Source organism: Salvelinus sp. IW2-2015, linkage group LG4q.1:29 (assembly GCF_002910315.2).
Source record: "Salvelinus sp. IW2-2015 linkage group LG4q.1:29, ASM291031v2, whole genome shotgun sequence".
Lineage (NCBI taxonomy): Eukaryota > Metazoa > Chordata > Actinopteri > Salmoniformes > Salmonidae > Salvelinus > Salvelinus sp. IW2-2015.
This window is the reverse complement of record NC_036842.1, coordinates 50,119,136-50,144,614: the sequence shown is the minus strand read 5'-3', so window position 1 is coordinate 50,144,614 and position 25,479 is coordinate 50,119,136. Positions and strand designations below refer to the sequence as shown.

Here is a 25,479-nt window from a genome sequence, read left to right as displayed (position 1 = left end):
TATGTTTGTGGTGTCTAATGTCTCTGTGTGTGTGTGTGTGTGTGTGTGTGTGTGTGTGTGTGTGTGCTGTCTCTTATACACATCTAGGTGTGTGTGTGTGTGTGTGTGTGTGTGTGTGTGTGTGTGTGTGTGTGTGTGTGTGTGTGTGTGTGTGTGTGTGTGTGTGTGTGTGTGTGTGAGAGACAGGGCTATCATTACCTCCAATGGCATGGCTCCAGGCTCTCAGCTCTCACTGACTGAGATCTATCCAGCCGGTGAGTGGAGGCTCTTTGCTTTGTATTTGAAAGGTAGGTAGCAGTGTATGTGTGTGTGAGACTCATTCTCTCTCTTTCCCATATACAGTGCCTTCAGAAAGTATTCATACCTCTTGACTTATTCCAAATGCTGTTGTGTCACAGCCTGAATTCAAAAAGGATTAAATATATTTTTTCTCTCTCCCATCTACATACTATACCCCATAACGGCAAAGTGAAAACATGTTTTGTTTTGTATTGAAAATGAAATAAGTATTTACACCCCTGAGTCAATACATTTTAGTATCACCTTAGGCAGCGATTACAGCTGAGTCTTTCTGGGTAAGTCGCTAAGAGCTGGATTGTACAATATTTGCACATTATTCTTTTTTAAATTCCTCAAACTCTGCCAAGTTGGTTGTTGATCATAGCTAGACAGTTCACACCCTGTTGTGAATCAAGGATTAGAACTTTAAGCTATCTCCCGCTCCAAATTCACACATAAATACTGTATAATGAAATTTGTTTCACAGACGTTTTCCCGCCGAAACTGTAACACGTTCTAAAGCGAATACTGGAACAATATTTCTAACATAGAACATGGAGAATGGTCAGAGGCAATCTAAAGAATAATAATGTCATTTTGGTTGTTATTTTGTGATGTCATTAAAAATGTTATAAAGGAAATACTGTAACTTGAAAAGTATATACACTACATGTACGAAGTCTGTATCCTCTACATTGTGTACGAAATATTAACAATTCTGAACGTGTTTTTGTTAAGAGAGGGATGTGATCTTAGAAACTACAAGAGGAAATTGTTTCTATAACTTTGTACAAGTGAGTAGTCACCGTCCCTTTAGTGAGGTCAGAGAGCCTTTTTGAATGAACTGTATAAAATAGTGGGTTAAGAATTAACATACCAGGTCAGAGAGGCGTTGAGCTGCAGCTCACGTCCAAAGTGGTTAAAACTCTGAAATCTCAACACGAGGTAGAGACGATAACGTCACCTCTCGGACAATCACTGGTATGGCTGATTTAGCTGGGATCATTCTACTACTCTTCAAACCATCGTATGTATTCTACTACTCTCATCACCCCACTGAGAACCAGTGATATGGCTGGCTTGCCTATCTTCAAAGAATCATCTTCCAGAGCGAGTGGAGGCAGAGTGAGCTCTGTTGTTCTGTTCAGGACTACACGATGGATCGCCGGATGCCGGGCGACGGCAGAGGAGAGCAAAAGTAGAAGAGACGGGTGGGGACCCCTTTTGGACAATCAGAGCATTACAAGCGTGCCACGGAAAGGCCCAACCAAACACCTTTCAAAGAAGTCTTGGTTCCGACAGAGATACCCGGCGAACCAAAGCATTTACATGTAATAAATAAATTCATGATTTCTTACTCCAAACGGGCAGCAGTTCGTGTGCAAAGTATATGATTACTGTGAGAGTAGTTTCTAAATGTACCAAAGTATGATGTCTCTGCCCCTCTCTCCCTCTCGCCCTCTTCATCTCCTTAGTAACAAAACGCCATATTGTGTCAGTTCGCTAGGGACCTGTTTTAATGTATTAAATGTGTATGTTTATCCTGTGTTATCATTTAGTTCACTAGTAAATAAATAATTAAACCAATTTGTGTAGTACTGTATCATAAGTAAGGCTGGGGTTTATGCAGATGCAGGAGGTTATGACTGTTCAGAAGGGTGATATGATATAAGGTTATGATTAATAAGTTGACTGTTTATGGATGTAATAGGTAAAGACCTTTAGAGTTTAATCTAGAGATGGTAACTCTTTAAAAAAATGCTCTCGTGGTGCCATAAAATCCTAATGAGTTAATAGTTACATTATGTATTTAATCGATTGACTTTTAAAGAGTTAGTTGATTTGATAAATAACAGTCATCAGATTAATGAAAGTAAAGTCACAACATAGGTTAGTATTGTGGAGTAACTACAATGTTGTTGATCCATCTTCAGATTTCCCCTATCACAGCCATTAAACTCTATAAATGTTTTAAAGTCACCATTGGCCTCATGGCGAAATTCCTGAGCGGTTTCCTTCTTCTCCGGCAACTGAGTTAGGAAAAACGCCCGTATCTTTGTAGTGACTGGGTGTATTGATACACCATCCAAAAGTGTAATTAATAACTTCATCATGCTCAAAGGGATATTCAATGTCAGTTTTTTTTTACCCATCCCCTACCAATAGGGGCCCTTCTTTGAGAGCCTCCCTGGTCTTTCTGGTTGAATCTGTGTTTGAAATTAACTGCTTGACTTAGGGACCATACAAATAATTGTATGTTTAGCATACAGAAATTAGGTAGTCATTCAAAAATCATGTTAAACACTATTATTGCACACAGAGTGAGTCCATTGAACTTATTATGTGACTTGTTAAGCACATTCCTACTCCTGAACTTATTTAGGCTTTCCATAACAAAGGGGTTGAATACTTACTGACATTTCAGATATTATTTGAATTAATTTGTAAAAATTTAGAAAAACATAATTCCACTGGGATATTGTGTGTAGGCCAGTGACACAAAATCTCAATTTAATCAATTTTAAATTCAGGCTGTAACACAACAAAATGTGGAAAAAGTGAAGGGGTGTGAATACTTATGTATTTCTCTCTCCTTCTCCCTCTCTTTGCCATATATATTTCTCCCTCCTAGCCCCTCTTTTCCATAAATGTCTCTCCTTTCCCCCTCTCGTTCCATTATTTATCTCTCCTCCCCCTCTCTTTCCCATCTATTTCTCCCTCAATCCCCTTCTATCCATCTCACTCTTCCTCTTCCATCTAACTCTTCCTCTTATCCTCCCCCCTCACCCTAGATATGTGTTACATAACGGGGTCTCCGCTCTTCTCTAGTAAACATGTGCAGGCTGCACGTGCGCTGGGCTGCAGCACTCTCTCTCTCTCCATCTATTCCTGTGATCCTCTCCCAGCACTCTGCATCTCCTGCAGCCTCTTGGGTGCTGCGTGAGAGGAGAAGAGGGTGAGGAGTGTGTGTGTGTGGTGTGTTCGTAGGGGTAGGATCTATCTTAAGGAGGTGTTTTTGAGCTCTGCTGGGGCCCAGTTCAGAGCACACCACAGCCGCACTGATATGGCATTTAAGTGTGCGAGCAGCTTGAAGATGACATGGCTCCTGTCTGCAAAATTTTTAGGAGATGCAAACATCTATTTCAATAACTACTAGCTAATTTACATAGCCAACAGACAACATATACACATTTAAATAGACGTAGACGACATAGACAACATTACAGCCTTATTGTAAAATTGATACTAAATATTTTTTATTCCTCATCAATCTACACACAATACCCCATAATGACAAAGCAAAAACAGGTTTTTTAACATTTTTGCTAATTTATCAAATAAAATAAAAATCTGAAATACCTTATTTACATAAGTATTCACATACTTACATTCACCTTCGCTATGAGTCTCAAAATTTTGCTCAGGTGCATCCTGTTTCCATTGATCATCCTTGAGATGTTTCTACAACTTGATTGGAGTCCACCTGTGGTAAATTCAATTGATTGGACATGATTTGGAAAGCCACACACCTGTCTATATAAGATCCCACACTTGACAGCGCATGTCAAAGCAAAAACCAAGCCATGAGGTTGAAGGAATTGTCCGTAGAGCTCCGAGACAGGATTGTGTTGAGGCACAGATCTGGGGAAGGGTACCAAAAAATGTCTGCAATATGGAAGGGCCCCAAGAACACAGTGGCCTCCATCATTCTTAAATGGAAGAAGTTTGGAACCACCAAGATTCTTCCTAGAGCTGGCCGCCCGGTCAAGCTGAGGAATCGAAGGAGAAGGGCCTTGGTCTGGGAGGTGACCAAGAACCCGATGGCCTTTATCAGGCTTTTATGGTAGAGTGGCCAGATGGAAGCCACTCCTCAGTAAAATGCACAACAGCCCGCTTGGAGTTTGGATAAAGGCACCTAAAGGACTCAGACCATGAGAAACAAGATTCTGTGGTTTGATGTTACCAAGATTGAAGACTTTGGACTGAATGTCAAGCATCACGTCTGGAGGAAACCTGGCACCATCCCTACATTGAAGCATGGTGGTGGCAGCATCATGCTGTGAGGATGTTTTTCAGCGCGACTGGGAGACTAGTCAGGATCGAGGGAAAGATGAACGGAGCAAAGCACAGAGAGATCCTTGATGAAAACCTGCTCAGGACCTGAGGCAAAGGTTCATCTTCCAACAGGACAACGACCCTAAGTACACAGCCAAGACAACACAGGAATGGCTTAGGGACAAGTCTCTGAATGTCCTTGAGTGGTCCAGCCAGAGCCCAGACTTGAACCCGATCGAACATCTCTGGAGACCTGAAAATAACTGTGCAGCGACTCCCCCCCCATCCAACCTGACAGAGCTTGAGAGGATCTGCAGAGAAGAATGGGAGAAACTCCCCCCAATACAGGTGTGCCAAGCTTGTAGCGTCATAGCTAAGAAGACTTGAGGCTGTAATCGCTGCAAATGTTGCTTCAACAATGTACTGAATAAAGGATCTGAATACTTATGCAAATATGATATTTCATATATTTCATATTTTCTTTTTATACATTTGCAAAAATGTATTTTTTGGCTCTGTCATTATGGGGTATTGTGTGTAGATTAATGATGGGGGGAAAAAACAATTTGATCAATTTTAGAATAAGGCTGTAACAGAATATGGAAAAAGTCCAGAGATCTGAATACTTTCCGAATGCACTGTACATACCGGTAACTGCCAAAATAATGGAAACACTTCAGTGGTCACTGAATGGTTTGATAAGCATGAAAACAATGTAAACCATATGCCATTGCCATCTCAGTCAATAGATCTCAACCCAATTGAACACTTATGGGAGATTCTGGAGCGCTTGAGACAGCGTTTTCCACCACCATCAACAAAACACCAAATTATGGAATTTCTTGTGGAGTTCCAAGAGTTCCAGACACTTGTCAAATCTATGCCAAAGTGCATTGAAGCTGTTCTGGCTCATGGTGGCTCAATACCCTATTAAGACACTTTATGTTGGTGTTTCCTTTATTTTGGCAGTAACCTGTATTTACATAGACAACATTTTCATGGGTTGCACATTACATCACGATATTGTTTTGAACGTTTGTTTTAGGCCTGATGTCCAGCTGAGCATTCTACTCAATGCAATCTCAATGGGTGCTAGTCTGAAGTGCATTACTGTGGCTTGGAAACACGATGAAATTTCAAAAGGAGGCAAATCATTTGTAGGACAAGCTTTTGTGATCATTGCGATATCTCCAAACAACTGACTAAGATTGAGGGGAGAGTGCTGAAATTTCAGCTCGCTAACGTTAGCATTGCTAGCTAGTTCTGACTAACTTTGCTAGCTCAAAGCAACATTGCCACTCCTCTAAATTAAACTTGACGACATCACAATGATGGCAACGTTGTTTTCTACTCTTTATTTGTCTATGTTAGCAATGTCATGATATTTCCAGGCCACGACAGTGTACATTTTACGAAACAGCCATTAGACCCCGTTCAGAAAGACTTGGTATTAACCATCAGTCACACATCAATAAGCAGCGGATAACAATGGCAACGATGCGACCGAGTGACGGAGGTGCAACATAGACAACATATTTACCTAGACATAGACAACATAGACAATGGACAACAAAGTCAATAGACATCATAGACAATGGACTACATAGACAACATATTTACATAGACAATAGACAACATAGACAATGGTTTTGCCCACTTATTTTCCAGCATTTTCCCTCTTAAAGAGCTAGCTCGTCTCTCTGACCAGGTCTGGTTTTCCCTCTTTGGCTCAGCGCAGTGAGCAGCCAGTATCACCACAGGGATTCTCTTTACACGTGAGACTCTCTGAGTGAGCAGAGACACAACGCCTTTGTGTGTGTGTGTGTGTATGATGGCGTGCGTGCGTTTTGAGTGTGTGTGCCTTTTCTGTTTGTGTGATGTGTGTGTGTGTATGGGGCGGAGGGGGGGGGGGTCCCATTTTCATATCTAATGATCCTAACTCCCTCTGTATTTTCTCCCTCAGCACGCACCCTTCTAGGCTTTCATGTGCTGCCAGAGAGCCTGTTTATCAGTCACACTCCCAGAACAGCACAGACTACTGCTGCCTCACCGTTAGTGCTGTTATTATGAGCGCTTCAGACAGATCTCAGATCAGCTGAAGGGTAAATTATCCCTATAGCATTACTTACTAACATTAAGATGCTAGGTGGGTAGTTACCTGTAAGGAAACTCAATAGAGTCTGACTGGTATTATGAATTCTGCCTCAACTCGCTGAAATTAACTGAATCTGAACCAAAACAACACTGGGGCTAAAGAGCTGATGTTTCATAATTCATAGAATAACATAGCTGTTAAAAACAAGGTTCATTATTGGTTATACATATTATAGCCCAAGTTCTCCAAGCAGTGTATACTATAGCCACAGCACATATGCACAGTATGATATGATAGTCTGATGGTATGGATGAATTTTAGGACTATCGTGTTGTGTTGTATTGTATGTTCAAGATGTAATTCAAATCCAATTTTATTGGTTACATACACATGGTTAGCAGATGTTAATGCGAGTGTAGCAAAATGCTTGTGCTTCTAGTTCCGACAGTTCCAATAATTTATGTCATTGTGAATTTGTACTCTCAATAATGCCTTCAAAATTGCTCCTGGGGGGATTTATAAAGTTATATTGTCATTGATTTCTATTGTATTATATTGTGTTGTATTGTATAGCATAGCAATGTACTGTATTATTGGACAGACAGTTAAAACCAGGACGCTGTGTTAAAAGGCCTGATGTGATCTCTGACTCTGTTGGCTGTGTTCCTGACAGAGAGAATGTGTCTGTCTGTCTGTTCGTCTCTGCCAGTGAGAGGTTACCCCAGGTCTGACAGTGACTGGGAGTCACAAATCAGGGTAGGTACGGGTCTATGTCAGGACATTACTCCGTAACAGTCTCTCTCTCTCTCTCTGTGTGTGTGTGTGTGTGTGTGTGTGTGTGTGTGTGTGTGTGTGTGTGTGTGTGTGTGTGTGTGTGTGTGTGTGTGTGTGTGTGTGTGTGTGTGTGTGTATATATGTGTGTTTGTTCTGTGCACTTTAGATTCATCACACCCATAGATAAGTTCAACTATACTGTATCAAAAGACTATGATGTAAACGGCATGTTGACAGATGGGTAGAATATAGAAATGAGATAGCGTTAGGAAAAGAGAGCTTTTCCAGAAATACTATATAGTAATTGCTAGGATAGCATGTGAAAGCTAATCCTCATCCTGAGTCAAGGAAAATGTCACTATAATTACACTTTGGAAAAAGGGTGGGTCCCAGACCTCAAGACAGCATTTGCACCTCGTCATCAATGTTGAATCACGAGGTGTGATTCTATTCTACTCGATACCAATGTAAAACTAAATAGACCATAGAGACCTTTAACTCTCTTTGTATGCCAGGCTGCCGGCGGTTTCCAGACTTATTGTATCCTAAGCCATGAGCAATTATACCACTCCCGTATGCAGAGGAGACTGCAAGGTGGAGCAGAATGCAAGTGGGGACGTGTAGGCTACCGAAGAGGAGAAGACAGTGTTGTTGAATATGGTGAAAAGAGGTGGAGATATCACTGAACATCATACTGCTAGTTGCTAATTTGCCTCCCTGTCCTTAGTCAGCGCAGCAAGCAATGACGGCAGACGCCAATGGCACATGGAGTCTTAATTACTTTCTTTTCTGGTTGAGAATTGGTTTTCTGATTCAGAAGATGTCATATAAACAGATTACAATGTGATTTTCTGGTTGCTAAAAAGATGTTAACGAAATGTCCTTATGCAACCAGTATAGAACCATGATAATGACGTCATTGCAACTAGTTTTGCTCGCTGGGGGTGCGGTGTGACCAGAGTAGCCACATTAACTATGACTGACTGAGTGTGTACATCATGAGGTGACATTATCCATCTGTTTATCACTCTGGAGTCTGCAGGGAGGCAGACAACTTTCACACCAACAGTCGGAAGCCTCTTCTATTTGCCCTAACAATTGCTAAAATAACAGGGGAGGACAGACATTTTTTTGACCACTCAAAGCCACTCATATCCAGGATCCGTATAAGTGTACTGTATTTTATTTTGAACCTTTATTTAACTAGGCAAGTCAGTTAAGAACAAATTCGTATTTACAGTGACGGCCTACCCCGGCCAAACCCTAACCCGGACGACTCTGGGCCAATTGTGCACCGCCCTATGGCCTGGTATTGAACCAGGGGCTGTAGTGATGCCTCTAGCAATGAGATGCAGTGCCTTAGACCGCTGTGCCACTCAGGAGCCCTGTATGGGAAGGGAGTAGGTTGCCTTGACCCTAGTTCAGTTCTTCTGAGGTCAGTTTTATAACCCAACAATTAAGATTAGGCTTGAGAGGGTAGGGGGTTAGCTGATCCTAAATCTGTGCCATAGGTAGTAGAGATGCCTCACCTGAACTGTGGTTGGCAGTGTCCATCATCCTCCTTGGCGGCCTCTGCCAGCAACTCCAGCGGGCTCAGGACACTGATGTCATCACTCTGCTCCTGGTGTTCCATCATCTTCAGCCTGAGGGGACAGAACAAAACACAAAACCCGTTCACACACTGACTAAATTATCAACAGAAACACTTCATTCAAGTACATACACAAACCCTTTTCTAACTATAGTGCTGACTCGAGACAAACTGTGCTGGCAGATGATATTTTCCTTTCACATTGTCTTTTTCAGCTACAATGGTGGATGTGTAACAGGGCCAGCTCGGTACAGCTTGGTTTCACTCTGCTCAGTGGTGTGAAAAAGCCTATAAACTCACTTTCCCAGGATATTGTCCACAGCTTCAGCTAGGTCCATAATTATTGGCACCCTTGATAAAGATGAGCAAAAAAGACTATATAAAATAAGCTGTATAAAATAAATAATATATTGCATGTTCTAAACAATTTGAAATGTATTTTATATTAATACAATTGCTCAGAGAAAGAGATTGTGTTTAACAAGTAATATATATATATATTTGTTTTTAAGATAGGGGACAAAATTATCAACACCCATTTTCAGTACTCCAGCACCCTACCCTTTGATAACGACACTGAGCCTTTTTCTAAAATGTTTTATGATATTGGAGAACACGCCGGGAGGGATCTCAGACCATTCCTCCATACATCATCTTCCCAGATCCTTGACATCCTTTGTCTGCGCTTATTGACTGCCCTCTTCAATTCAAACCACTGGTTTTCAATGGGGCTCAAATCTGGAGACTGAGATGGATACTGCAAAATGTTTATGGTGGGTTTGGCATTGAAAAACAGAAGCATATGCAGAGAAGTACCTCATATCTACGGTAAAATATGGTGGTGGATCTTTGATGTTATGGGGCTATTTTACTTCCACTGGTCCTGGGGCCCTTGTTAAGGTCAACGGCATCATGAACTTTACCAAGTACCAGAACATTTTAGCCAAAAACCGGGTAGTGGTATTTATTGGGTTCCCCAATTATCCGCTACCACGGCAGCAGCTACTCTTCCTGGGGTCCAAACAGGAAATAAAACACAACAAATAAAATACATAATATACATAATAATACTTAATCTCCTGACTCTGCCTCACTCTTCAGAAACAGGAGATGTCTCCTGCCCAATGAGCCGTTCGGGCTCGCATAAGCCAAGGATTTGTGCAAGGCCACCCACCTACATAATACAATACATAATACAGTGTAAATTACAATACAAAATATATACATATTTCCGTGTCTCTTCGCAGTCCCTATTGTGCCGTAAGGTGTTATTTTATCTGGTTTTTGAATCTGGTTTTAATTGCTAGCTTGAGTTACCTGGGGTGGCAGAGAGTTCCATGTAGGCATGGTTCTATTTTTTACTGTACGTTTCCCAGCCTCTGTTCTGAACCTGGAGACTGTGAAGAGCCTGCTGATTGCCGATAAATGTCCGAACTGTGTGCCAACTGCTTGAACAGACAGTTTGATACCTTCAACACATCAACATCTAAGTGCAATACGTGCTACCCTGTTCTGGACCAACTGCAATTGACCTATGTCCCTCTTTACCGCACATGACCAGGACTGTAGGACATATCTGGTCGACTGAGATGTCAAGAAAGCAGAGCATGGACAGATCTCTTACCATTTTAGCCACCATAGAGTCTATATGTTTTGGTTGCCTCTGTCAGGATGCTGACATTTGGCCGCAAGTGGATAACCCCAAGCACTAATCAAAATGGTTGACTTGTTTAATATGCTCATCTTTATCAAGGATGCCAATAACTATTTAGAAAGTGGGAAGGGTGCTAAAAATGCGAGAAAAGCACTTCTGAGGAAGAGCTAGTGACACCCACTCTCCTTAATATGTGTGGGTAATGCAATTTTACCCAGACACAATTTCCCACTTGCGCATTTCCCTTGCTGTCCCTGGACCTTTCCTTTCATAAACAGTTTCAAAGGCTTAGTACTCTCTGTACTCTTAGCAGATCTGAAGTCAGTGAAAAATGTTGCACTGTGCAAATGACTACTAGTGAGGGGGGGGGGGGGGGGGGGGGGGGGGGGTGGGGGGGGGGGGGGGGGGGGGGGGGAATCAGTTACATATCGGGATATTCATTTTAACAATATATGCATCGTTTTGACAACATCACAATATTATTTTTGTGCTAGTTGGCTGTACCTGTGCCTAAAATCCAGTATCTTGCCTTCATAGCTTGTTCTCCATCTTCTTTTAAAATTTGTTTTCAGCACTTTCATTCCCATGACTGATCAAAACTCATTTTATTTTGTCTCTCTCTCGTCCCTCTGCAGTAGACATATGGTGAGCAATATGATTGGAACATCGAATCACAATAAAATCACAATATCGAATTGCAATACAATTAGAATTATTGTGATAATATCATATTGTGAGATCCCTGGAAATCTCCAGCCCTAGTTGTAAAATGACGGGATCCCTCTCTTTTAACAAAGGCCAAAACTGCTTTCAAAATACATTTGCAAAAACTGCTTTCAAAACTGTTTTCCCGCAATTGACTGCTTGTCTAAAAGACTACATGTTTCCCTCCCTATCTATGGCTCTCGCAACTTGAATGCGCCTCGAGGAATATTTTTCTGCATACAGCACACAACAACAAGCTGACTAGGTAAATAGGTCAACTGTTCTACTATGGGGCTGTCTGATTTTGTTTTAATAACAACATTACATAGAAAAAATAGTATCACGGGAAAGTTTCATCCTAAGTGATAAGTACAGGCTTTGAATTACTTTGGACCAACTGGCAAGTGTCTTCACTGACATTTTCAACCTCTCCCTGACCGAGTCTGTAATACTACATGTTTCAAGCAGATAACCGAAGTCCCTGTTCCCAGGAAGCGAAGGTAACCTGCTTAAATGATTACCCGCCCTGTACCACTTTGGTAGCCATGAAGTGCTTTGAAAGGCTGGTCATGCCTCACATCAACAGCATCATCCCGGATACCCTAGATCCACTCCAATTCGCATACCGCCCCAACAGATCCACAGATGACGCAATCTCAATCGCACTCCACACTGCCCTTTCCCACCTGGACAAAAGGAACACCTATGTGAGAATGCTGTTCGTTGACTACAGCTCAGCGTTCACCACCATAGTGCCCACAAAACTCATCACTAAGCTAAGGACCCTGGGACTAAACACCTCCCTCTGCAACTGGTTCCTGGACTTCCCGACGGGCCGCCCCCAGGTGTTAAGGGTAGGCAACAACACGTCTGCCACGCTGATCCTCAACACTGGGGCCCCTCAGGGGTGCGTGCTTAGTCCCCTCCTGTACTCCCTGTTCACCTACAACTGCATGGCCAAACACGACTCCAACACCATCATTAAGTTAGCTGACGACACAACAGTGTTAGGCCTGATTATCGACAACGATGAGACAGCCTATAGGGAGGAGGTCAGAGACCTGGCAGAGCAAGACAAAGGAGCTGATCGTGAACAATAGGAAAAGGAGGGCCGAACAGGCCCCTATTAACATTGACAGGGCTGAAGTCCTGGAGCGTGTCGAGTTTCAAGTTTCTTGGTGTCCACATCACCAACAAACTATGATGGTCCAAACACACCAAGACAGTCATGAAGAGGGCACGACAACACCTCAGGAGACTGAAAAGATTTGGAATGGGTCCCCAGACTCTCAAAAAGTTCTACAGTTGCACCATCGAGAGCATCCTGACCGGTTGCATCACCGCCTAGTATGGCAAATGGTCGGCATCTGACGTAAGGCGCTACAGAGGGTAGTGCATACGGCCCAGTACATCACTGGGGCCAAGCTTCCTTCCATCCAGGACCTATATACTAGGCGGTGTCAGAGGAAAGCCCAAAAAATTGTCAAGGCCTCCAGTCACCCATAGACTGTTCTCTCTGCTACCGCACAGCAAGCGGTACCGGAGCGCCACAGTCTAGGACCAAAAGGCTCCTTAACAGCTTCTACCCCCAAGCCATAAGACTGCTGAACAATTAATAAAATGGCCACCCGCACTATTTACATTGACACCTCCACCCCATTTGTTTTTACACTGCTGCTACTCGCTGTTTATTATCTATACATAGTCACTTTACCCCTACCTACATGTACAAATTAGGCAGAGTTGCAAAGAAAAAGCCATATCTCAGACTGGCCAATAAAAATAAAAGATTAAGATGGGCAAAAGAACACAGACACTGGACAGAGGAACTCTGCCTAGAAGGCCAGTATCCCGGAGTTGCCTCTTCACTGTTGACGTTGAGACTGGTGTTCTGCGGGTACTATTTAATGAAGCTGCCAGTTGTGGACTTGTGAGGTGTCTGTTTCTCAAACTAGACACTCTAATATACTTGTCCTATACTTGTCCTCTTGCTCAGTTGTGCACCGGGGCCTCCCACTCCTCTTTCTACTCTGTTTAGAGCCAGTTTGTGCTGTTCTGTGAAGGGAGTAGTACACAGCGTTGTACGAGATCTTCATTTTCTTGGCAATTTCTCGCATGGAATAGCCTTAATTTCTCAGAACAAGAATAGACTGATGAGTTTCAGAAGAAAGTTATTTGTTTCTGGCCATTTTGAGCCTGTAATCGAACACACAAATGCTGATGCTCCAGATACTCAACTAGTCTAAAGAAGTCCAGTTTTATTGCTTCTTTAATCAAGACAACAGTTTTCAGCTGTGCTAACATAATTGCAAAAGGGTTTTCTAATGATCAATTAGCCTTTTAAAATGATAAACTTGGATTAGCTAACACAACGTGCCATTGGAACACAGGAGTGATGGTTGCTGATAATGGGCCTCTGAACGCCTATGCAGATATTCCATAAAAAATCTGCCATTTACAGCTACAATAGTCATTTACAACATGAACAATGTCTACACTGTATTTCTGATCAATTTTATGTTATTTTAAATGGACAAAAAATGTGTTTTCTTTCAAAAACAAGGACATTTCTAAGTGACCCCAAACTTTTGAACGGTAGTATATGTCTGTTCAGTTCAGTTTACACAGTGTAACAGAGAAAACACAATATTTGAGAATACATTTATTTGGGAATATATTTCGTAGAACCGACATGCTTCTGTGTTCAGCTTTGTCACCTCCAAACCAAAAGTTGTGAGAGTCACACACCTTGATGGACCCCTAATTAATTGGTTTGGCTGACCAGCTTTGGGTATCCACGTGCTAATAACTGTGGGATTCCAGTTGTTCTGCTCACGAGTTGAGACAACCGCAACAAAGTGTGGTTTTCTGCTTGTCATTAGTGGTTTCCTGTCAATCCACTAAACTGGCCCTGACCTGAAACAACAAAGCCCTCTTTCATTAGCTAATACCCTTCTCTAAGAGAGTAGAAAGTCACTAATGAGAATAACAACTGCAGACTGGGTGGCTGTATGAGGGAAGACAGGCACGCTAACAGTTGATTGGCTAGCATGGAATGGAGAGACAAGGTAGGTGACAGTTGATTGGTTGGCTGGGAATGGAGAGACAAGGTAGATGATAACTGACAAGACGGGCGGAGCAGTGACGTGAGGATCAGGCTGTCAGTTCAGCAAACAGCCCAGCTTATTGAAAAGGTGGGAAGGGGAAGGAGGGAGGGAGGGAGTGTGGGAGATAACGACTAAATATAGAGGTTCGACCATCGTTAAAAGACTGCAGAGAGAAAGGTTGAGGCGTGGGCGCTCGCACAGTTTCACAACCGTTAGCTTGGCAAAGCACGTAGACTCCTTCGACTGGGTGAACAATGAACACATTTAGAAACAGTAATTAGCGGGCACATCAAACAAAATACCATTGTTTCAACTTCCCTTCAGTGTTCTGAAGGGAATAAAACAGAGCCAGTTTGCTGAACAGATGCAGTTCAAACAGATGAGGAAGGCTGATAAGATGGAAGTGATTCTGAGATAAGGCCACCACTGAGCTTGACCTGTCTCCATTCAAGCCCGTGTTTCATACCTGCTTGACGCACACCAAGAACAAGGTCTTTCAACCTCCCCCTGCTGTAAAATCCCTTATCACCCCCTAAAGCCTTTCAAGGACTTCAACTTTGTTCCTCTGAAGATGCTGAAGACCCCACATTCTTCATTGGTGTACATGATAAACACCCATTCTCGAGATATTCTTTCAAGCATTCAAAGGACAACGGTTAACACTGAAGGTTCAACCGGGGATGCCAGGCAGCGATGAGTTTACATCGAAACAGATAGGCCTACATAGGATTACATGGCATGACAGCGAGTTGACAACGAGAGATGACAAACACTGTGAGAGGTAGTGATGCAGTGTAAATAGTGTGGTGGCAGCAAACGGAGAAGCAGCAGAGACACAATGAGTGCCAAAAGTAACTAGGTTGATGAGTCTGTATGTGTGCACCTTATGAGATGAGAGAATGACAAATGCACACACACACACACACACACGATTCAATGTGAAATTAAGTAACTACGCTCACATTCGAACTCAAAGGGCTGAATCAGCCCTACTTTAACTAGGGAGATGAGGCATTCACAGCTCTTGGTCTATCAACCCCATATTCTGTATTCTGTACTTAGTCAATTATATCTTGCCAGGTTCCCAATCCTCACCAATGCTACCTCACCCAAGGACACTGAAGAGGAGATAATTGTGCTTTTGGAGGATGTCCAAAACGCAGCTCAGGGAAAAGCTCAGGGCTGGTCCGGAGGACTAGCTGGCATTGTGTTTTCTTTAGTTGCAATGTGACGGGAGTAGGGACTGCCATGGGATAGAGTTGGCACCAGACACTGCCCGCCCGGACTGTCCGGACACTAAGGGAGTTTTATATCCCCACCATGACCTCAAAAAAAGAGAAACGGTAAAATGAGACGGAATAGTGATCTTATTGTTTGAGGGAAATATTACAGGAGATGATGAGGGTAGATTACAGGCCACCAACACGTTTCGGGAGGACGATGTTTTTTAATAATGGCAGTGAAAAGAGAATGGAGCAATATAAGGAAATTACTCTCTACTGCATGCCAAGCCTGGCTCGTTATTCTCTGTCCAGTGGCCCTGCACTACGGATAGACAAAGGCTTCCTTACTCGACAAAGACCAAACGCATCACCACAAAAAAAAACTCTTGGCAGTACCGTGACAGTGTTGCACATATTTTGCACATATTGTCAGTGGGCTTTCTTTTGTCCCCACTGCTTGCAAAATCTCACTCTGCCACACAGTCACGTACGGCCGCTATGCATGCAGGTATTTTCCTCTCTCGGTCGCCATGGCAACAGCCTGAGAAAAGGCCATTCGAGTCGGGCATTTTCTTCTTCTTGTTACCGAGTTCTAAAGTGGACATGAGGAGACACCTTGTTTAATGGTCAACCGATAGAAACCCAGTGCAAACACAACCTGGGCTATATGAAGAGTGCAGGTTAACTCACGAAAGGTCAGGTAGCACACAAAACAGAGGACCTTGAGAGTGTTCGCGAAACGAATCATCTGTGAGCAAGTGTAGCCTTTCCGTTCCCTTAGACAAACATGAATGCCTTCAAAAGGGAGTCACAATTTAAAACGGCGCTAAACAGAACAAAGACCCACTTCTAAAAATAAATACATAGGAACAGAATTCTGATAATAGTGAAATAGTGGATAGAAATAGTAGAGTGAATGTGCCGAAATGTATTTCAGAGTAAAAACATGGGATAAGATGTGAAAAATATATAAGTCAGTCTGTTGTCGTACTATATAAGTGTATCTGGCTTCCTGTTCCTGTCGGCTTCAGCTGTCATTAAAGTGATGCCCCAGAGCTTTTGTATATTGTCACCCATTAGTTATGGAAGTAGTGCTCACAAGCAAAAACAGGTCCCTCGAAAATTGTGCCCAATTGTGTACTACGCCATCCATTTCGTATGAAATGTTCCGTACAATATGTTATGAAGTAAGTGCTTAAGGTCCCGGACAGCATCTTTAAGAAGAGTTGACGCCTCTCTGTTCCCTTCCTTTCCTTTCTCTCCAGTCCACCCATCTCCTGACGTGATCCTATCTGCAACAGCTGCGGACATCACACACACTGCCTGAGTAGACAGGTACAAGCTCCATCGAGACAAACCATGACTACGGTTTCCATGGCTCCCTGATTCTTGGAAACCCATTTCCTGTGATGTGGCTGGGAACATAAATAGATCTAATTAGTCTCATCCCCATTTCTCTTCTCTAATCACAGTGGCGTAGGGTGAAGGTGGTGTATTGGTTGATTTGGCCCTGAGTGTGGAGATCAAGGAGTGTCTAAGCACGGCTTTATCGATCGCAGCTTCTTGATGCAGGTTGACGTGTGACCACTGAGGTGTGATCACTATGATACAGGAACTAGGGGTGTGAACATTAAAACTTTGAAACAAAATTGGGATCCTTGACGTTAACAAAAATCCCTAAACGAAAAACACAGTGCCATTATCACAAAACATATTATTTTCAGTTTTATAGCCTAACTAGACGATAGGCTATAAAGGGCAAGATGCATAATTTAAATGTAGACAGTGATATTAAGTATTTTTTAAATAACTAGGCAAAAAAGGCAAGGGACAGCGGTGAAGTCCTGTATGACAATACTTTGAGAAGATAAATGAGAATGAAATGCAAACTTTGCAAGGTGGAATTGAGGTATAGTAATGGTAGTACAGGTTCAATGCTTAACCATCTGAAAGGGACACACCGTGAGGCCCAAACTGTTGCTGGCAGAAGCGCAGCTGCATTGTGAATTCATGTGGAAAACTGATTTTTAAAAATGGTGGTATAAACATTTTAATTTGTTACATCCCTAGCATTAACAAACTATCATTCAAAGTGTCTGTGCCTGCCCTGTCTGTTCCCTCCGGATTTAATCAGGATACACGGCTTACAGCAACGCATTCCCCTTTGAGAAATCAAATCAAATCAAAGTTTACTTGTCACGTGCGCCGAATACAACAGGTGTAGACCTTACAGTGAAATGCTTACTTACAGGCTCTAACCAACAGTGCAAATAAGGTATTAGGTGAACAAAAGGTAAGTAAAGAAATAAAACAACAGTAAAAAGACAGTGAAAAATAACAGTAGCGAGGCTACATACAGGCACCGGTTAGTCGGGCTGATTGAGGTAGTACGTACAGTGGGGAGAACAAGTATTTGATACACTGCCTATTTTACACTGCCGGTTTTCCTACTTACAAAGCATGTAGAGGTCTGTAATTTTTATCATAGGTACACTTCAACTGTGAGAGACGGAATCTAAAACAAAATCCAGAAAATCACATTGATGATTTTAAGTAATTAATTTGCATTTTATTGCATGACATAAGTATTTGAACACCTACCAACCAGTAAGAATTCTGGCTCTCACAGACCTGTTAGTTTTTCTTAAGAAGCCCTCCTGTTCTCCACTCGTTACCTATAAAACACACCTGTCCACACACTCAATCAAACAGACTCACCTCTCCACAATGCCAAGACCAGAGAGCTGTGTAAGGACATCAGGGATAAAATTGTAGACCTGCACAAGGCTGATGGGCTACAGGACAATAGGCAAGCAGCTTGTGAGAAGGCAACAACTGTTGGCGCAATTATAGAAAATGGAAGAAGTTGAAGATGACGATCAATCACCCTCGGTCTGGGCTCCATGCAAGATCTCACGTCGTGGGCATCAATGATCATGAGGAAGGTGAGGGATCAGCCCAGAACTACACGGCAGGACCTGGTCAATGACCTGAAGAGAGCTGGGACCACAGTCTCAAAGAAAACCATTAGTAACACACTACCCGTCGTGGATTCAAATCCTGCAGCGCATGCAAGGCCCCTGCTCAAGCCAGCGCATGTCCAGGCCCGTCTGAAGTTTGCCAATGACCATCTGGATGATCCAGAGGAGGAATGGGAGAAGGTCATGTGGTCTGATGAGACAAAAATAGAGCTTTTTGGTCTAAACTCCACTCCCCGTGTTTGGAGAGAAGGATGAGTACAACCCCAAGAACACCATCCCAACGTGAAGCATGGAGGTGGAAACATCATTCTTTGGGGATGCTTTTCTGCAAAGGGGACAGGACGACTGCACCGTATTGAGGGGAGGATGGAGGGCCATGTATCGCGAGATCTTCGCCAACAACCTCCTTCCCTCAGTAAGAGCATTGAAGATGGGTCGTGGCTGGGTCTTCCAGCATGACAACGACCCGAAACACACAGCCAGGGCAACTAAGGAGTGGCTCCGTAAGAAGCATCTCAAGGTCCTGGAGTGGCCTAGCCAGTCTCCAGACATAACCCAATAGAAAATCTTTGGAGGGAGCTGAAAGTCCGTATTGCCCACGACAGCCACGAAACCTGAAGGATCTGGAGAAGGTCTGTATGGAGGAGGCCAAAATCCCTGCTGCAGTGTGTGCAAACCTGGTCAAGAACTACAGGAAACGTATGATCTCTGTAATTGCAAACAAAGGTTTCTGTACAAATATAAGTTCTGCTTTTCTGATGTATCAAATACTTATGTCATGCAATAAAATGCAAATTAATTACTTAAAAATCATACAATGTGATTTTCTGGATTTTTGTTTTCGATTCCGTCTCTCACAGTTGAAGTGTACCTATGATAAAAATTACAGACCTCTACATGCTTTGTAAGTAGGAAAACCTGCAAAATCGGCAGTGTATCAAATACTTGTTCTCCCCACTGTACATGTAGATATGGTTAAAGTGACTATGCATATATGATAAACAGAGAGTAGCAGTAGCGTAAAAGAGGGGTTGGCGGGTGGCGGGACACAATGCAGATAGCCCGGTTAGCCAATGTGCGGGGGCACTGGTTGGTCGGGCCAATTGAGGTAGTATGTACATAAATGTATAGTTAAAGTCACTATGCATATATGATACACAGAGAGTAGCAGCAGCGTAAAAGAGGGGTTGGGGGGGTGGCACACAATGCAAATAGTCTGGGTAGCCATTTGATTACCTGTTCAGGAATCCTATGGCTTGGGGGTAAAAACTGTTGAGAATCTTTTTTGTCCTAGACTTGGCACTCTGGTACCGCTTGCCATGCAGTAGTAGAGAGAACAATCTATGACTGGGGTGGCTGGGGTCTTTGACCATTTTTGGGGCCTTCCTATGACACCGCCTGGTGCAGAGGTCCTGGATACACTGAGTGTACAAAACATTAGGAACTTTTTCCATGACAGACTGACCAGGTGAATCCAGGTGAAAGCTATGTTCTCCTATTGATGTCACTTGTTACATCCACTTTAATCAACAGTTTCCTCTGTGTGTCAATAATGGTCCACCACCCAAAGGACATCCAGCCAACTTGACACAACCGTGGGAAGCATTGGTGTCAACATGGGCCAGCATCCCTGTGGAACGCTTGACAAGTTCTAGAGTCCTTGCCCCGACTAATTGAGGCTGTTCTGAGAGCAAAAGGGGGTGCAACTCAATATTAGGAAGGTGTTCCTAATGTTTTGTACACTCTGTGTATATGCTGTGCTTGGTAAGATTTTCCTTTTATTAGTTACACAACCTTGCTCTCTCCATCTTTCCTTTCTAGAACTTTATCCTAATTTGCCAGTCAGGTAGTCAGGTAGGAAGAACTGGATCTGAGGTCAGTGTAGGTGAATGCCCGGTGACTCCACAGACCAGGTATCTCCTGGTTTCATCTGCGAAACATGCTCTTCCCTTCCCACTTTTATTCAAAGCGTCATGTTCTCTGAAGTTCAGTAAGCCCCTTGGTGACTGACTGGCTGTCTAGCGTCCTAGCTCCGCCAGGACCAGAGTGACGTGCAATGAGATGGCCTGGTCCCAGATCTGTGTGTGCTGTCTGGCGTCCTAGCTCCGCCAGGACCAGAGTGACGTGCAATGAGATGGCCTGGTCCCAGATCTGTGTGTGCTGTCTTGCCAACTCCCATGGTCATTGTCACACAGAGATCGAAAGACATCTAGGACCAGGCTAGCATTGAGATGATGGTTAGAAATAATCTAGATACAATATTAAAAACAACCACTGGATGTTCAAAAGTATATTTCATTCAGAGATTTTATCAATAATCCAGCCTCACCTGTGCTGTTAAAGGAAAGGTTGCACAATATATATTCCACAAATCTAAAACAACGTCGACTGATTATATTCCATCAAAACGGTCTTTACGCAAAATTTTATAAAAAAATACTTCTGTTTTCGCAATTTGAATTACATTTATCAAAAACTCGTATACCAACAATACACTGCAGCTTTGAAGTCAAGAAAGGAACAGCCTGCTGGTGGCTTCGGTGATGGAGGCGAATCAAGTAAGTAGGTACTAAAGTGCCCAAAGAGTTATGTCATGTTATGTTGATAGTAGATGATTAAAAAAACGTGCCATGCAAAACAAACTGGCCCACTCGGATTTAACATGGTGTATGGGGATGGAATAAGCTAGCTAGCTAGCTAGCAAGCAAGCAACAACAACTCCATCAACACTGCAAGTTTTGCAGAAATTAACGGTCAAATACCAATCGGATTAATGTCAATGTTTATTTCAAGATATGTCTTTATTTTTGATCAACTGCCTGATCTTTATTGGCTGATATAACTTGCAGGATATTATGGTAGCCACTGACCACATTTACATGCACACCAATATCCCATTATTATTCGGGGTACTCAAGTATTCTGTTTTTGAGATGACGCATATAAACATCATATCCCATTTACAATAACATATCCCATTTACAATAACATATCCCATTTACAATAACCCGAAAAAGCTTGTATCCCGGTTATGACAAACCCGGATAAGATGCCTGGTCTTAGACGGGATACTGTTGCATGTAAACATCTTATCGCATATAGTGTAGTTTTTTGTGGTCTGTGCAGGCTCAGGTTCGCATATCATGGTTGTTGTGTGATGTTTTCATCTGATTGTCAAACAAATCACTTTGAAAAGTAGGGCACCTGTGCAGTTAAATCCACCATAATAATTCCATAATAATTTATTTTGCTGATACTCCGCACTGGACTGTAAAGCCTACTGGCTACTTTCACCCCTATTTTAGAAAGGTTTCTGCTTATAATTTCCAACATTTGGTAGGCCATATTATAATACAACAAGTGTAGACATTACCGTGAAATGCTTACTTACAAGCACTTAACCTACGGCGCAGTTCAAGAAGAGTTAAGAAAATATTTACCAAATAAACTAAAAGAAAAAAAGAAAAAGGAACACAATAAAAAAACAATAACGAGGCTATATACCAAATTTCCAACACTTTGTAGGCCATTTGTTTGTCAGCTATAGTTAGATACATGCAGCTTCTCTTCTGTCATAACTTGTTGCCCCAGAAGACAAAATAAAGTAGCGCTCACCTGAAGAATGTCTTACATCGATATAATTATTGCATTAGTAATCTAGTTAACACCAGTAAAGTTGTCTGTTTCGTTTAGGTCGGCGTTTAGTGACCGGCAAGAATGCAATAACTCCAAAACAGTGGAAAGACTGGTCCTCTGAAAAATGTCCAAATGTCATCAGTTTGACCGGTTTTAAGGAAATGAAACGCTGAGAAAACGATGAAACACGTTTCTGATAAGACTTCAGTTCATCTTGGGTGCATTATTTATGTGGTTAAAATACTGTCTGCTTGCATAACAGTGTCAAAGAAAATACATTACACGCGCATTTTCTGAAGAGATGCCGAAACAAATAAATAATATTTCTCCAATCCTGTTCCTGAGACAAAATTAACATAAGTTCTATCGTTTTACTGCAAGAAGTGCATAATTCTGCCAGAGTTAATATTATATTCGACTACACGTGAGAGGTTATAGGTCCTACAGTCAGTGTCCAGATTTCAGTTACTATTCCATTTAACCCATATGAACTTAAATGAGGAATATTCTGTTTATTCATGGTTAAAGGGATACTCCTGAGTGGGATATCAAAGGTGCATGTAAACAGCTTATCCCGAATAAGACCTTAATCTGGATATGAGCTACTATCCGGGAATACTGTGCGCATGTAAACGTGGTCAATGTTTGTGTTAGCCATTATACCTGGACTTACTGTTACTGCTGCTGGTAATGTTAGTGACGTTAGAACTCAGGTAAACATGTGTAGCTATAGCTACCATCGGCCAACAACAGAGTTTTAGCCAGTTTGGTTATGGATGTTTAATGTCTTCTATGATAGTAAAGGTTCACCTTGATTTTGCGTAACAGTACGAGAAACGCTGATGTGCTGAACTGCTAATTAGTGATGATGCAAAATGGTTCCGAAAATAATATTCCCCTCTCGCTGGAATCAACACCCATCTACTGTACTGAAATTAAATTGATTCAATCTTTGAGTCCTGTTCACTGTTATTTGACAGACGATAGAACGATAGATAATGGCTGCTCTTCGGGAGTTCTAATGAGTAGTAACTTTGAGTCCAAAAGACATTCAAGGGATGGCGGTTTTACAACTAAACAAACACAAACAGTTATATTGTGTAGTGCTGCTACTGACTCCAAATCAGAGCCAAAATGCTTCTAAATCTCCTCAATGGGTCTCTTGTTTAAGTGTCCTTGAGTGATCTCATCCCTTCAGTGCTCCCTGTCCCCAAACGAGGAGTCCATTCCAAACAACGCTAGGGGAAACGACCACATTGTGCCTGTCTCAACTCTGTGGAGGGGAAACATTTCCCCCTAGAAAAAGATTTTGGCTTAAGCCTAGTGGACCGGAAACTGTAAACAACATCACACCAGGCCACACAGTAAATCAGTCATTATGGGAGAAGCATACCAATAGACAGGGGGCATGTGTGGTGGATAGGTCTAAGAAAGTTGCATGACAAGCAATAATTCAATAATTTACTAGTAAAGTAATATCTTCGCCCACGAAGTCCATTTTACTGTTTGGTTTAGTTGAGGCTGATCTGTCCAACTTGACTTTCAGACAGCCGTTATATCTACAAAACAAGCAGATACAGAACCTTGAGATGTAAATTACCTCGCCGCCGAGAGCTGTGTCCACAGTTTTATAAATGGGTTCTCTTTGACGCTCCCAACCTACTTCACTTTAGAATATTAGGCTGGCCAAACATAGCCTGCAGTGCTCAATTAGCACCTTTCATTTCCAATACAAGTACAATAAAACGGACTATTCCCCATTATAATGGGACAGAATAATTGATCCATCTCTTTCATTAAAGAGGGCTTTTACAATTCTGATGGCTGTAATTGGTATTGTGTGATAGGCTTGGGCGATATACAGTATATACCGTACACCGCGGTATTTGGAAAAAGCCACAGGATGGTTTTTCAATACCGTCAAAACGATTTATTTGAAGTTTTTCATAATATGCAAGCCCAAGGGAGCACTGGGCTAGATGTGGCAGCTGGATAATACATTGTGTCAGAAGAAGCTAATAATAATCATGTGGTTCAGTCTATGAGTGGTTACATGGAGATCAGAGAGGATGCTACACTATATGTACAAAAGTATGCAAAATGGTTTCAAAGACACTTGTGTCTAATTATTAACCACTCTCTGGAATGTATGACCCGTTTGATACTAACCATTAGAAAATACATGTCATTACCTTTCAGACAGACACTAAATGTACATGGGGCTGTTGGCTAAACTAATCATAATACCCCCAACTACATATCTGACATACCCATGAGTGGAACATCATGTGCTGGGTGACAAGTTTCCATTCCCAAAGTAGAAACTACTGAGAACCGTGCAGTCTATTTTAGCAGCCATGATTTCATATTGTCAGCACACTGGAAATCTCTCTGCACACCTTTTTCATTGTTCTAGATGAACACTGCACAAAGTTGGCACAGAAGAATGACTTATCAGTTTTGGTTTCCTTTGTAATTATGTATAGCTAAATAGGCAGGATGAGTGCATAGACTACCACCGCACAGTGGCACGAGTGTCGAAAGATTTGCATTATGTAATTCAAATGGATAATTCAATGACCAAGCACGAAGCTAGATGTTATGTAATAACATAATAATAATAATAATAATGTTACTGTCCGACTTGAATCATCTGTTCATTACCATAAGCTGTCTGTCATATTTCCAATTAACTTGTCTATCTTGTAAAATAACGGGTAAATACAGTACCAGGAAAGCGAAGCAGAAATACATCTGCCTCTCGTTGACAATGTCTGCGGTCTCGACATAGATCAAACCTACCGTGGAAACTGGGTAGATATGCTGTCGAGTATGTCATTTCCGCGGCGGACTCAGAGGAGAGAAATTAGGGTCGAATGTCCACATAATCGTATTCTAAAGGAAGAAGTCCGTGGGTAAAGTGAAAATGGTAGACAAGACTGGAAGGGGGGAAACGGTTGTCAGAGTTGTCGCGCTGTCAACACAAAGGCAGGAGCACCGAGTAGATGAAATGTCGGCTGACTAACAAGCAAACTTGTTGCGCTGAGCATCCACGAGCGCTGGGCACTGGCTTATCTATTTACTGTTCCCGCCTCCTGCATTTTTTTGTGCCTTACTACTGTGATCTCTACGGTCCATCTACTACGTGCACTCGTGCAGAGATCGCAGAACACATAACTTCTAGTGGTTGATCAACTGTACTGCAAGCACATATTGTAATTTAAGGGGAAAATGTAGGTGTTTTAATGCACGGGAATTATAATAATGGTAGGCTAATAAAAACATTCAAATGTAGGCCTAAGAGATGCATTTACCGTTGGTTAGGAGATCACAAAGCAGCATAATACAATGAACATTATGGGTAGGCTACAGTATTGC

General features: G+C 42.3%; 1 protein-coding gene across 2 annotated transcripts in view; it reads right to left on the bottom strand.

Moving 5' to 3' along the window:
* The window catches only part of LOC111962089 (GRAM domain-containing protein 2A), a 64,591-nt gene extending 39,340 nt beyond the window's left edge, over positions 1-25,251 (bottom strand). For both annotated transcript variants that reach the window (XM_023984909.2, XM_070442942.1), the window contains exons 1-2: positions 24,904-25,251; positions 8,734-8,847 (exon numbers count right to left, since the gene is read on the bottom strand). In XM_023984909.2, the coding sequence (XP_023840677.1) occupies positions 8,734-8,840 (107 nt within the window). In that variant the 5' untranslated portion in view covers positions 8,841-8,847; positions 24,904-25,251. The remainder of the gene's footprint in view (positions 1-8,733; positions 8,848-24,903) is intronic.
* Between the last annotated feature and the right edge of the window lie 228 nt (positions 25,252-25,479).